This window comes from Monodon monoceros, unplaced genomic scaffold (assembly GCF_005190385.1).
Source record: "Monodon monoceros isolate NGI ecotype Baffin Bay Population unplaced genomic scaffold, NGI_Narwhal_1 Super_Scaffold_9, whole genome shotgun sequence".
NCBI classification, from domain to species: Eukaryota; Metazoa; Chordata; class Mammalia; order Artiodactyla; family Monodontidae; genus Monodon; species Monodon monoceros.
In genome coordinates, this window is record NW_021703786.1 from 49337735 (window position 1) to 49350414 (window position 12680).

A 12680-nucleotide genomic window follows, 5' to 3' on the forward strand; every position below is an offset into this window, starting at 1 on the left:
ACCTGGAAGAAATGGACAAATTCTTAGAAAGGTATAAACTTATAAGACTGAACCAGGAAGAAATAGGAAATATGAACAGACCAATCACAAGTAATGAAATTGAAACTGTGATTAAAAATCTTCCAAAAACAAAAGTCCAGCACCAGATGGCTTCACAGGTGAATTCCATCAAACATTCAGAGAAGAGCTAACACCCATCCTTCTCAAACTCTTCCAAAAAACTGCAGAGGAAGGAACACTCCCAAACTCGTTCTATGAGGCCACCATCACCCTGATACGAAAACCAGACAAAGATACTACAAAAGAAAGGAAATTACAGACCAATTTCACTGATGAATACAGATGCAAAAATCCTCAACAAAATACTAGCAAACAGAATCCAACAACACATTAAAAGGATCATACACCATGATCAAGTGGGATTTATCCCACTGATGCAAGGATTCTTCAATATACACAAATCAATCAATGTGATACACCATATTAACAAATTGAAGAATAAAAACCATATGATCATCTCAATAGATGCAGAAAAAGCTTTTGACAAAATTCAACACCCATTTATGATAAAAATTCTCCAGAAAGTGGGCATAGAAGGAACCTACCTCAACATAATAAAGGCCATATATGACAAACCCACAGCAAACATCATTCTCAATGGTGAAAAACTGAAAGCATTTCCTCTAAGATCAGGAACGAGACAAGGATGTCCACTCTCAGCACTATTATTCAACATAGTTTTGGAAGTCCTAGCCACTGCAATCAGAGAAGAAAAAGAAATAAAACGAATACAAATTGGTAAAGAAGAAGTAAAACTGTCACTGTTTCCAGATGACATGATACTATACACAGAGAATCCTAAAGATGCCACCAGAAAACTATTGGAGCTAATCAATGAATTTGGCAAAGTTGCAGGATACAAAATTAATACACAGAAATCTCTTGCACTCCTATACACTAATGATGAAAAATCTGAAAGAGAAATTAAGGAAACACTCCCATTTACCCCTGCAACAAAAAGAATAAAATACCTAGGAATAAACCTACTAGGGAGACAAAAGACCTGTATGCAGAAAACTATAGGGCTTCCCTGGTGGTGCAGTGGTTAAGAATCCGCCTGCCAGGCTCCCTGACTTCAGACTATACTACAAAGCTACAGTAATCAAGCCAGTGTGGTACTGGCACAAAAACAGAAATATAGATCAATGGAACAGGATAGAAAGCCCAGAGATAAACCCATACACATATGGTCACCTTATCTTTGATAAAGGAGGCAAGAATATACAATGGACAAAAGATAGCCTCTTCAATAAGTGGCGCTGGGAAAACTGGGCAGCTATATGTAAAAGTATGAGATTAGATCACTCCCTAACACCATACACAAAAATAAGCTCAAAATGGATTAAAGACCTAAATGTAAGGCCAGAAACTATCAAACTCTTAGAGGAAAACATAGGCAGAACACTCTATGACATAAATCACAGCAAGATCCTTTTTGACCCACCTCCTAGAGAAATGGAAATAAAAACAAAAATAAACAAATGGGACCTAATGAAACCTCAAAGCTTTTGCACAGCAAAGGAAACCATAAACAAGACCAAAAGACAACCCTCAGAATGGGAGAAAATATTTGCAAATGAAGCAACTGACAAAGGATTAATCTCCAAAATTTATAAGCAGCTCATGCAGCTCAATAACAAAAAAACAAACAACCCAATCCAAAAATGGGCAGAAGACCTAAACAGACATTTCTCCAAATAAGATATACAGATTGCCAACAAACACATGAAAGAATGTTCAACATCATTAATCATTAGAGAAATGCAAATCAAAACTACAATGAGATATCATCTCACACCGGTCAGAATGGCCATCATCAAAAAATCTAGAAACAATAAATGCTGGAGAGGGTGTGGAGAAAAGGGGAACACTCTTGCACTGCTGGTGGGAATGTGAATTGGTACAGCCACTATGGAGAACAGTATGGAGGTTCCTTAAAAAACTACAAATAGAACTACCATATGACCCAGCAATCCCACTACTGGGCATATACCCTGAGAAAACCATAATTCAAAGAGTCATGTACCAAAATGTTCATTGCAGTTCTATGTACAATAGCCCGGAGATAGAAACAACCTAAGTGTCCATCATTGGATGAACGGATAGATGTGGCACATATATACAATGGAATATTACTCAGCCGTAAAAAGAAATGAAACTGAGCTATTTGTAATGAGATGGATGGACCTAGAGTCTGTCATACAGAGTTAAGTAAGTCAGAAAGAGAAAGACAAATACCATATGCTAACACATATATATGGAATTTAAGGGAAAAAAAGATGTCATGAAGAAGCCAGGGGTAAGACAGGAATAAAGACACAGACCTACTAGAGAATGGACTTGAGGATATGGGGAGGGGGAAGGGTAAGCTGTGACAAAGCAAGAGAGTGGCATGGACATATATACACTACCAAATGTAAAATAGATAGCTAGTGGGAAGCAGCCGCATAGCACAGGGAGATCAGCTCGGTACTTTGTGACCACCTAGATGGGTGGGATAGGGAGGGTGGGAGGGAGGGAGATGCAAGAGGGAAGAGATATGGGAACATATGTATATGTATAACTGATTCACTTTGTTATAAAGCAGAAACTAACACACCATTGTAAAGCAATTATACTCCAATAAAGATGTAAATAAAACAAAAAACAAACAAACAAAAAATCCGCCTGCCAATGCAGGGGACACGGGTTCAATTCCTGCTCCGGGAAGATCCCACATGCGGAGCAACTAAGCCCATGCGTGACAACTACTGAGCCCGCGAGCCATAACTACTGAAGCGCACGTGCCACAACTACTGAAGCCCACGCGCCTAGAGACCGTGCTCTGCAACAAGAGAAGCCACTGCAGGGCTTCCCTGGTGGCGCAGTGGTTGAGAGTCCGCCTGCCGAGGCAGGGGACACGGGTTCGTGCCCCGGTCCGGGAAGATCCCACATGCCGCGGAGTGGCTGGGCCCGTGAGCCATGGCCACTGAGCCTGCGTGTCCAGAGCCTGTGCTCCACAACGGGAGAGGCCACAGCAGCGAGGCCTGCGTACCACTAAAAAAATAAATAAATAAAAATAAAAAATAAAAAAAAGATGATACCAACAGATGGAGAGCTATACCATGTTCTTGGATTGGAAGAATCAATATTGTGAAAATGACTATACTACCCAAAGCAATCTACAGACTCAGTGCAATCCCAGATTCAGTGCAAAAAATCCCAATGGCATTTTTTGCAGAACTAGAACAAAAAATCTTAAAATTTGGATGGAGACACAAAATTCCCCAAATAGCCAAAGCAGTCTTGAGGGAAAAAAACAGCTGGAGGAATCAGACTCCCTGACTTCAGACTATACTACAAAGCTACAGTAATCAAGACAATATGGTACTGGCACAAAAAGAGAAACACAGATCAATGGAACAGGATAGAAAGCCCAGAGATAAACACACACACCTATGGTTAACTAATCTATGACAAAGGAGGCAAGGATATACAATGGAGAAAAGACAGTCTCTTCAATAAGTGGTGCTGGGAAAACTGGACAACTACATGTAAAAGAATGAAATTAGAACACTCCCTAACACCATACACAAAAAATAAACTCAAAATGGATTAGAGACCTAAATGTAAGACTGGACACTATAAAACTCTTAGAGGAAAACATAGGAAGAACACGCTTAGACATAAATCACAGCAAGATCTTTTTTGACCCACCTCCTGGAGTAATGGAAATAAAAACAAAATAAACAAATGGGACCTAATGAAACTTAAAAGCTTTTGTAAAGCAAAGGAAACTACAAACAAGACGGAAAGACAACCCTCAGATGGGAGAAAATATTTGCAAACGAATCATCGGACAAAGGATTAATCTCCAAAATATATAAACACCTCATGCAGCTCAATATTAAAAAAACAAATAACCAAATCCAAAAATGGGCAGAAGACCTAAACAGACATTTCTCCAAAGAAGACATACAGATGGCCAAGAAGCACATGAAAAGCTGCTCAACATCACTAATTATTAGAGAAATGCAAATCAAAACTACAATGAGGTATCACTTCACATCAGTTAGAATGGGCATCATCAGAAAATCTACAAACAAATGCTGGAGAGGGTGTGGAGAGAAGGGAACCCTCTTGCACTGTTGGTGGGAATGTAAATTGCTACAGCCACTATGGAGAACAGTATGGAGGTTCCTTAAAAACCTAAAAACAGAATTACCATATGACCCAGCAATCCCACTACTGGGCATATACCCAGAGAAATCATAATTCAAAAAGACACATGCACCCCAATGTTCAATGCAGCACTATTTACAATAGCCAGGTCATGGAAGCAACCTAAATGCCCAACGACAGACGAATGGATAAAGAAGATGTGGTACATATATACAATGGAATATTACTCAGCCATAAAAAGGAATGAAATTGGGTCATTTGTTGAGACATGGATGAACCTAGAGACTGTCATACAGAGTGAAGTAAGTCAGAAAGAGAAAAACAAATATCATATATTAACGCATATATGTGGAACCTAGAAAATGGTACAGATGAACCAGTTTGCAGGGCAGAAATTGAGACACAGATGTAGACAACAAACGTATGGACACCAAGTGGGGAAAGTGGCGGGGGGGTAGTCGTGGTGGTGGTGGTGGTGGGATGAATTGGGAGTTTCGGATTGCCATATATACATTAATATGTATAAAATGGATAACTAATAAGAACCTGCTATATAGGGCTTCCCTGGTGGCGCAGTGGTTGAGAGTCCGCCTGCCGATGCAGGGGACACGGGTTCGTGCCCCGGTCCGGGAAGATCCCACATGCCGCGGAGCGGCTGGGCCCGTGAGCCATGGCCGCTGAGCCTGCGCGTCTGGAGCCTGTGCTCCGAAACGGGAGAGGCCACAACAGTGAGAGACCCGCGTACCGCTAATAAAAAAAAAAGAAAAACAAAAGAACCTGCTGTATAAAAAAATAAAATTAAAAAAAAAAAAAAAGCTACCCCACAACCTGGGTTAGGTTTGGGGTTCCCGTGTACTTTCTTCGTAGCTCTTATAATCTATTTGTGAAATCAGGTAATGCTGGTCTTCCCAGTTAAAACTATAAATTCCACAAGCAACGTGTTCCTTACTTAACGCTAATGCAATATTTATTTCTCAATTAAATGTATGCATTTTATTCTAAGATAAGCCTCCTGACAGGAAGGGATCATGGACCAGCATATAGACAGAGGCATTTACACTCTAGACAAGCCCACAGATTAGCTTAATCAATCAGTCTGTTTAATTCTCACTAGACAGAGTCTAGAAAAGAAGAGCTTGCTTTTTAAAAACTGAAAACAGCTAGCTCTAACTAGGTGAAATGGAACTGAAATGACACCACTCATACCTTGAGAGTAGTGGTTGGGAGGGAAGGCTGGGTTCTGAAAAGGTAGTCAGCCAATACAGTAAGAGCAATTAAGAGACCTACATTTGAATCCTGGCTCTGCCTCTTCCCAGCTGTGCCTCCTCCGGCAGAGGTATTTAGCCTCTCTGAGACTCAGGTTCATCAATGGGGAATAATAATCACATGTACTCCATAAGGACATTGCTAGAATTAACGAAGTAACGAGTAAAAGGTACAAGGTACAATGCTTGGCATACAAGGCACACTTAATAAACATTAACTGTTATTAATTCTCAGGATGTTAATGATAAGTTCTCTCCTTATTCAGGCCCTAGTGGCCCCTCTCTGAGGGGCTATGTGTAAATGCAAGGAGAGGACAGAAAACTAAGGCGCAGTCCCAGCTCTCCCGGAGTCAATACCGGGCGATTTTGCACCCATGGCAGACAGGTGGTACGCGTTAAGGTAGGAAGAAAACTCCACAAAGGGTCTCACGCTTCATTTAATCTGTAGAACAGTTACAGACTCTTCGTCTTAAGATATAAATTATTTATAACGTTACAGGACAAGCGGCGACTCCAACAATTTAAAAACTAGGTAAGTCTACCTGGTGTTAATTTCTGGCAACAGTCCTCCCAATCTGTTTTTTTTTTTTTTTAAAGTCATCCCTGCCCACGTTTCAGTAGACGTGCACCATGCCGTAGAGGAATGTCCAGAACAGGACGTAGGTGAAGAGGCCTCCAATGAGACCTCCTGTAAAGAGAGGTCTTCGCGACTTAAAATATTTGTTCCACCTCCTTCCCGCCTTGAGAATTAAGAGCAGGGAGAGCAGGATGGAGGCCAGCAGGTAGAAGATGAAACCGTAGAGGCCGGTGAGGCCGAGGATGCCGGCCGTGGCCCCTGACAGCGCCGACACCGAGGTCCGGCAGTAATCCAGGACGGCGGCGTTGCCCCGCACAGCGGCCTCGCTGATGAACGGCGGCCCCTCCCGCTTAGCCACCACAGCGGCCATCGCACCCGCCCGGGCTCGGCCTCTGCTTTCTCGTGGAGCAACGCGTGGCTGCGGAGAGAACCAAGTTACAGGTGGCGCCCGGAGCGTGGCGACTTGGGTTCGCGCCGCCCCTCCCCCCGGGGCTGCGGAGACCTCGCACCCCTCAGTCTCGGACCTTCGAAAAACGCTGAAAAGGCTGAGGGCTCGGGGTTGCTGGCGGCACATCTGCATTTCCCACCCAGACTCGCTCAGTTACCTGGAACCCGGCGGCGGACGCAGTAGCTCGGCGCTCCCTCAGAGAGCCCGTGGTACGGATTCCCGCGGCGCCATCTTGCACTGGAGGATGCTGGGACGGCCCAGCCTGCGCAGTCGCCAGGAACTCGGCGCCCGCCCTCTGGCGCATGCGCCGCGGGCGCCCTGAGCACGCTCCACCCCTCTCTCCGCTTTTCTATGCGCGCGCTGGGACTTCCGAAAGCCCGAGAGCGCTCCGGCCGGTGATTGGCTGGAGCGTCGTTAACTATTCATGAGGGGGCGGGCCGGGCTGGTTGGCCTTTGTTAACTAGAGAGGGCGAGGCCTTAGGGATTTTCGCTGCGGGCTTCACTGAGCGGTGTTTGGTAACCTGATTGGGGTCGAGATGTCCTACGTCCCGGGCCAGCCGGTCACCGCCGTGGTGGTGAGTGGTCTCGCGCGGGCTCCTCCTCGTCTTGGCTTGACCCCACTTTTCAGATAGGTAAACTGACATCTCAAACACGTTGACAAAGCGTCGAGCCCGGGTCTCCTGCAAACCCGCAGCTAGAGCTCCGGTTCCCGCTTTGCCGGAGCGGAGCCGCGGTCTTACCCAGCCATGCAGCAGAGATGGCTGGGACCCAAGCGCCTCCTGAGGAGCCGGGATCGAGGCCAGACTCCGCGCACCAACGCCGCCGCGTTGGGCTCCTCTCAGCCGGCCGGGGCAGGGAAGATTGAGGAGAAAGGCCCCTGCTGTGGGAGTCCGGGAAAGCGCCCACTTCCCGGATCTGTGTCCCCAGCCGGGCAGCCGCGGGTGGCGGGCGCCGGCCCCGACGTCCATGAGTCGCAGCCTCTGGAATGAGGAAGTGCTTCCTCCACTCCAGCCGGCGCCGCCGCCCAGAGGGAGACTTGCGGGGTGGAGGTGGTCGGGGCCAACATAGCTGCCCCTCCCCCCTCCCCTGCGGCCTTTCCTTCTGGGACCCATCGCCGCCCGGTCCAGAGTGAAGGCTCATACAACTGGTTCGATCCTGCTCCGAACGTTCCCTGGAACCCCAGCCCTTGGGGCAAAGTCCAGGTCCCCTACCTGGCACTTGGGGCCTGAGGAGACCCTTTGGGGTCAGCTCAGCCCTCTGTCTCCTCCCTTGGCTGGTCTTGGGTGCCAAGTGCTATTAGAATAGGCAAAGTGAGGCTGGGACATTAGACCCAGATACCAATGCCACAGCTGGATGGGGCCTGGAGGCCCATTCTGTGGCTAAGGTGGGGAAATTGAGTCCCAGAGAGAAGTCTGGTCATGCTCAGTCGTGTGAAGAAGCCCTCAGGAAGGAGCCAGGTCTCTGAGAAGAAATGCTTGCTGGGCAGGGCACGGGTCAGGTGGAAGTCCTGGTCCTGGGGCCCTGGGACTGGCTGTAGTATCTCAGATGGGCGTGTTGGGGACTCCTGCAGTCAGGTGGCGTGACCAGGGAGCCACTGATAAAGCTGACACATGAGGGTCAGCTTAGAGCACCAGCTCAGGCCTGGGCTAGGAGGAAACATTGTTGGACCTGCTGACAGCTGTCCTCAGCTTCACCCTGGCTGCACCAGCCTGCCTTTTCCAGCTCTCTAGCTGCCCCAGAGAGAAGGGGTCATGTTTGCTCCTTAGCTGGAAAAAAGGGGTGCAGGTGGGGAACCAGAGAGGGGCAGTAACCTGCCTGACCTCACCCAGCAAGTCAGTGACGGGGCCTTGTCTCCCAGTCCTAAAGCCTGTACTTCTTTCTGATCTTAAGGGTGAGTCAAAGGTGCACAAAGGTGTGTGTCAGAGGAGGCAGAGGCAGGCCTGGAGGAGCGCACACGTTTGCACATGAGGACCTAGGTCCAGTGGGCCTCAGGTGTCACGCTTCCCGCAACCCCCTTACTGCAGGTCATGACTGGTCCCCGGGCCTTCCTCAAAACTCTAGGACCATGACCTTCCCATTCTTCTCACACTAAGAACATGTCTGAATACGGTGGGTGGGGTCTGGCCTCTCCCTCTTGTGTCTTGGATTGGGGATGGGGGTGGAAGAAGCTCCTTCCTACCCTGTGCCCTCTCCCATGTAGTTAACATTTTGAGAATGTTAAAACCATTTTGGCCTCTCCTCTGAACTCTGGCTCCATAGGCCTGTCTACCCCCTGGACACCTGCCTGAATGGCTCCTGGCTCTCCAGCTCAAGATGCTCCTTCTCATCTTGGGTCCCCATCTGGGAGGTGGTTGTGTTCAGCCAGGCCAGGTGGCCAGCCAGGAGCTTGCCTTGGCTCCTTTCGGCCATGAACAGTCTGGAGCCTGTTGATCTCACTTCCTATGTAGCTCATGTCCCCTGGCCTCCACATCCCACCTCTGTGAGACATCTGTTCCCTTACCGACTGCCTGAGTGGTCATTCTAACATCACACCTGATCATGATCTACCATCAGGCCCGACTCCAGCCCTACTCCCCAATTTCTGAGAGCTCCAGTGGGCCTAGAATCAAGGTCAGGTGGCCAAAATCCTGGTCAGCCCAATGCCTTGCCTGGTGCTCCTTTGTGAAGCCCCTCAAGTCCAGATCAAGTCACCTTTTGCTTTGTGTTTTTCTTCTTTCTGTTAAAACTGTCAACTTTGGGGGTGGGGCAGTCGGTCTGGCTCCCAGCATCTGGTGACTGGAGGGTGGCTGCTGAGGGCTTTGAAAGGAGCTTGGCACAGATGGGGACCACAACCTCAGAGTATGGTGGGAGAGCCCTAGGCCCCTCCTCCACCTCCTCCACTGCACAAGAGCAGGGCCTGGGGCTTAGGGAGACACCCCCTCCCTCTGGGCCAGTCTCCTGGGCCTGCACTCCCCAGCCTTCCTGACCTGGGCTCAGCCTCATCTCACCTCCCAGTTCCAGTCCTGCGCTGTACACTCCAGTCTCATGGACATGTATCCATAGCACCTTCAAGCCTCTGCTCCTGTTCCTTTGGCCATGACAGCCTTCCTCCTTTCTGTGCAAGTTTGATCTCGGCTTTTCCCGAGCATCTCTGGGCTTGCCCTTGACAGGGCTGGCTCAGCAATCCGAGCTGCCTCAGCAGTGTGCCTGCATTTTTTTTTCAGGGCCTGACCTCTCCTGCCCTGTGTGGTCCCACCGCTGGGACATAGGCCCTTCTTCAGAGCAGCCAAAGCACCCTGGCTTTTGGGCCAGGAGGGGCTTAGCATGTGTTGAGAAGGCTGGTGCCTGAGACAGAGGAAGCTGGGAGAGGTTGGGACTGAGGGTTGTGTGGGTGGGTTGATGTGGCTGAATTATGAGTCTCAACCCCCCCAGCCTGCCAGGCTGGTGACCAGCTGGATTCCTGAAGGAGGCCCTGGGCCCCACCCCCGTGGCATGGCTCTGAGCCTACCCAGCCGCCTGAGGCTGCTGCAGGGGACACAGACCACATTTGCTCTCCATACCCACTCATCCCCAACTCATTTTTTATCTTTGCCAGCAAAGAGTTGAAATTCACAAGTTGCGTCAAGGTGAGAACTTAATCCTGGGCTTTAGCATTGGAGGTGGAATTGACCAGGATCCCTCCCAAAATCCTTTCTCAGAAGATAAGACGGACAAGGTGAGGAGGACTAGGGTCTGGGGACCTCTCTGTGGGGCACAGAGGCCTAAGATGGTAGGTCTCTGCTTCCTGGGCTTTTGTGGAAGGAGCAGACCTCATCTCTCTCAAACGGTCCTAAGAAGGTCCAAGAAATGATCTGGTGGGAATAAGTAGGGGTGGGCCTCCCAGCCCTACCAGCACTAGGAAGCCCTGCTCAGACAGAGCCCAGGAGGCTAGCAGCAGGGGCTGTAGCATCCATGGGGCTGTTCTACATCCCCCTTGGCTGTTCGACACAGCTTGTGCTGGGGGATACTGGGTGCGGGACAGACAGACGGCTAGGAGTATGCCATGCTGGGCTTTGCTCTGTGGATAAGAGGCCGGTGCAGTGACCCCAGTGCTTGACTTGGGCTGTCTCTTCCTAGGGCATTTACGTCACACGGGTATCCGAAGGAGGCCCTGCGGAAATTGCTGGGCTGCAGATTGGGGACAAGATCATGCAGGTAACAGATGTCCCAAAGGAGGAAAACAAGGTTTGGGCCAGAGGGTCTAAAGCACTTGGGGGTGGCGGGGCTGCCCCTGCCTGCCTCCCTGGGCACCTGGGAGAATCACCGAAGTCGTTTTGGAGCCCATACTGGCGTCGCCCCCAGAGGAAGCTGGCTCTCCGCTGCGTGTGCGTGTGAGGGGTGCTTGGCATCCCCCAGCCCAGGCACGTCAGCTTGGGAGACCCAGGCCTCCCAAAGCCCGTCCTACTTTCAGATCCCAGAAGGTGGCAAGCTGAGGTGGGCTGTGTTCTCTCCCTGGGCCAGGTGAACGGCTGGGACATGACCATGGTCACACACGACCAGGCCCGGAAGCGGCTCACCAAGCGCTCGGAGGAGGTGGTGCGTCTGCTGGTGACGCGGCAGTCGCTGCAGAAGGCCGTGCAGCAGTCCATGCTGTCCTAGCAGCCGCCAGGGCCCCTGACTCATGCCTGCCCGCCCTTTGTACAGCGACACCACTTCCATGCTCTGTCTGCCCCTCGTCCTGGCTTCTGCTCGTTGCTGGGCCCCCGCCTAGAAGGGCAAGAGCTGGTCCCAGAGGCCTGACCTGCCTTCCCCTCTCCCACCATGGGCCCGAAGCTCTGGGACCAGCTCTCTCCCTTGGACACTGAGGATTGGAAACAAGGGCCTGGAGCCGAGTTGGAGTCAGTCCCCAGTCTGTGACCAAGGCTTGGCCCCCAGACCCTGCTGCCGGGCCACAGCAGGCGAGCAGGGGGCCCCCCTTCCTGAGAACACCACGTAGCTGGGAAACACAGGGCTGGGCACTGCCCCCCGTGTCTTGGCTCTGCAGTGCCTGTGCCCCATCCTTTTCCCTGTGTTTCCCAGCGGGGATTCGACTCACTACCAGAGACGCTATGAAGGTTTGTCCGGATGGAAGCCAGGCAGGCTCGCAGCTCACCCCGTTGCACTCCCGCCCCCCAAGGGGTGGGGGCCTCCCCAGGGTTCACCTACTTACAGGATTCAGATGAGGTTTGAGGCTGACATTTCAGGGCAGTGCTCAGGATTGCCATTTTCCTCTATGCCTTTGGGTTTAACGTTTGTATTTTTTTAATCACAACTTTGATACAAAGTGGTTTTATCGTACTCTTTGAAGATGCCAGTTCAACTTTCGAATTCGGCTAATTCACATCTGAGAATTACTCTTAGCAAGGGAACCAGCCTTGCTTTGGTTACTGTGGAAATGGGGCAGTAGGAAGCCACCCCACGTCTTGTGCCCAATAAACAGTGCTGGAATTCATTCATCAGAGGTCTTTGCTGAGACATGAGGTAGGGATATTTGGGGGTGAATTGTGAGAGAGCTTTGGTTGTGAGGCTGGCTGACTTGGCCCCTGCTGCTCTGGACGAAGCCCAACTATCCCCAAGGCCGCTGACGCTGTGCTTGCCCAGGGCCACCCGCGTGGGAGCGTCTGGGAGTACCTTCACTGGAACTGGGCCAGGAACCCCCAACTTCCCTCGCATAACCTAGCCTCAGCTCCTATTGGGGAGGGACCTCATGGACACCAAGGGAGAACATCCACCCCCTAAGACTCTTAAGAGCATTCAGTTTAGCACAGCCAGAGATGCAGCCCCAAATGTTTCCAGGGGCTGTGACCTGAGGAGATGGGGGGGAGCTGGGGAGCACTGAGGCCTTTCCTTGGCCCAGCACTGGCTGCATTACCAGCTCTGGGAATTGTTGCCACTCATGGACCCACCTAGCACTGCCAAGTCAGATTTTTGCAATCTCCCACCTTTAAAGTGTGGTACCCAATCACAGACTGGGTGGCCCAAATAAAACAGGCGTGTGGGCCTGGTCAAGCTGCAATTTCTGCTTTAGGGAAACAAGATCCTAAGTTCTTTGATACTTATACCTGGCTAGACGATCTGGAAGACTTCCTCCCCCACCCTTCTCCCACGTGCCCTTAAAGACCTCATCCAACCCGTGCTCACAACCACAGCCTGAGTGCCATGCCCTTGGTAA

General features: G+C 50.1%; 2 protein-coding genes across 2 annotated transcripts; one reads left to right on the forward strand and one right to left on the reverse strand.

Annotated features, from left to right (window-relative positions):
* Positions 1-5905: 5905 nt before the first annotated feature.
* On the reverse strand, positions 5906-6764 carry EMC6 (ER membrane protein complex subunit 6). Its single transcript, XM_029212173.1, has 2 exons — positions 6669-6764; positions 5906-6481 (listed from the first exon to the last, which is right to left on the reverse strand). The coding sequence occupies exon 2, from the start codon at positions 6431-6433 to the stop codon at positions 6101-6103; it is 333 nt and encodes a 110-aa protein (XP_029068006.1). The 5' UTR covers positions 6434-6481; positions 6669-6764; the 3' UTR covers positions 5906-6100.
* Positions 6765-6981: 217 nt separating this feature from the next.
* TAX1BP3 (Tax1 binding protein 3) lies at positions 6982-11960 on the forward strand. Its single transcript, XM_029212167.1, has 4 exons — positions 6982-7086; positions 10086-10205; positions 10607-10684; positions 10991-11960. The coding sequence occupies exons 1-4, from the start codon at positions 7048-7050 to the stop codon at positions 11126-11128; spliced, it is 375 nt and encodes a 124-aa protein (XP_029068000.1). The 5' UTR covers positions 6982-7047; the 3' UTR covers positions 11129-11960.
* The last annotated feature ends 720 nt before the right edge of the window (positions 11961-12680 follow it).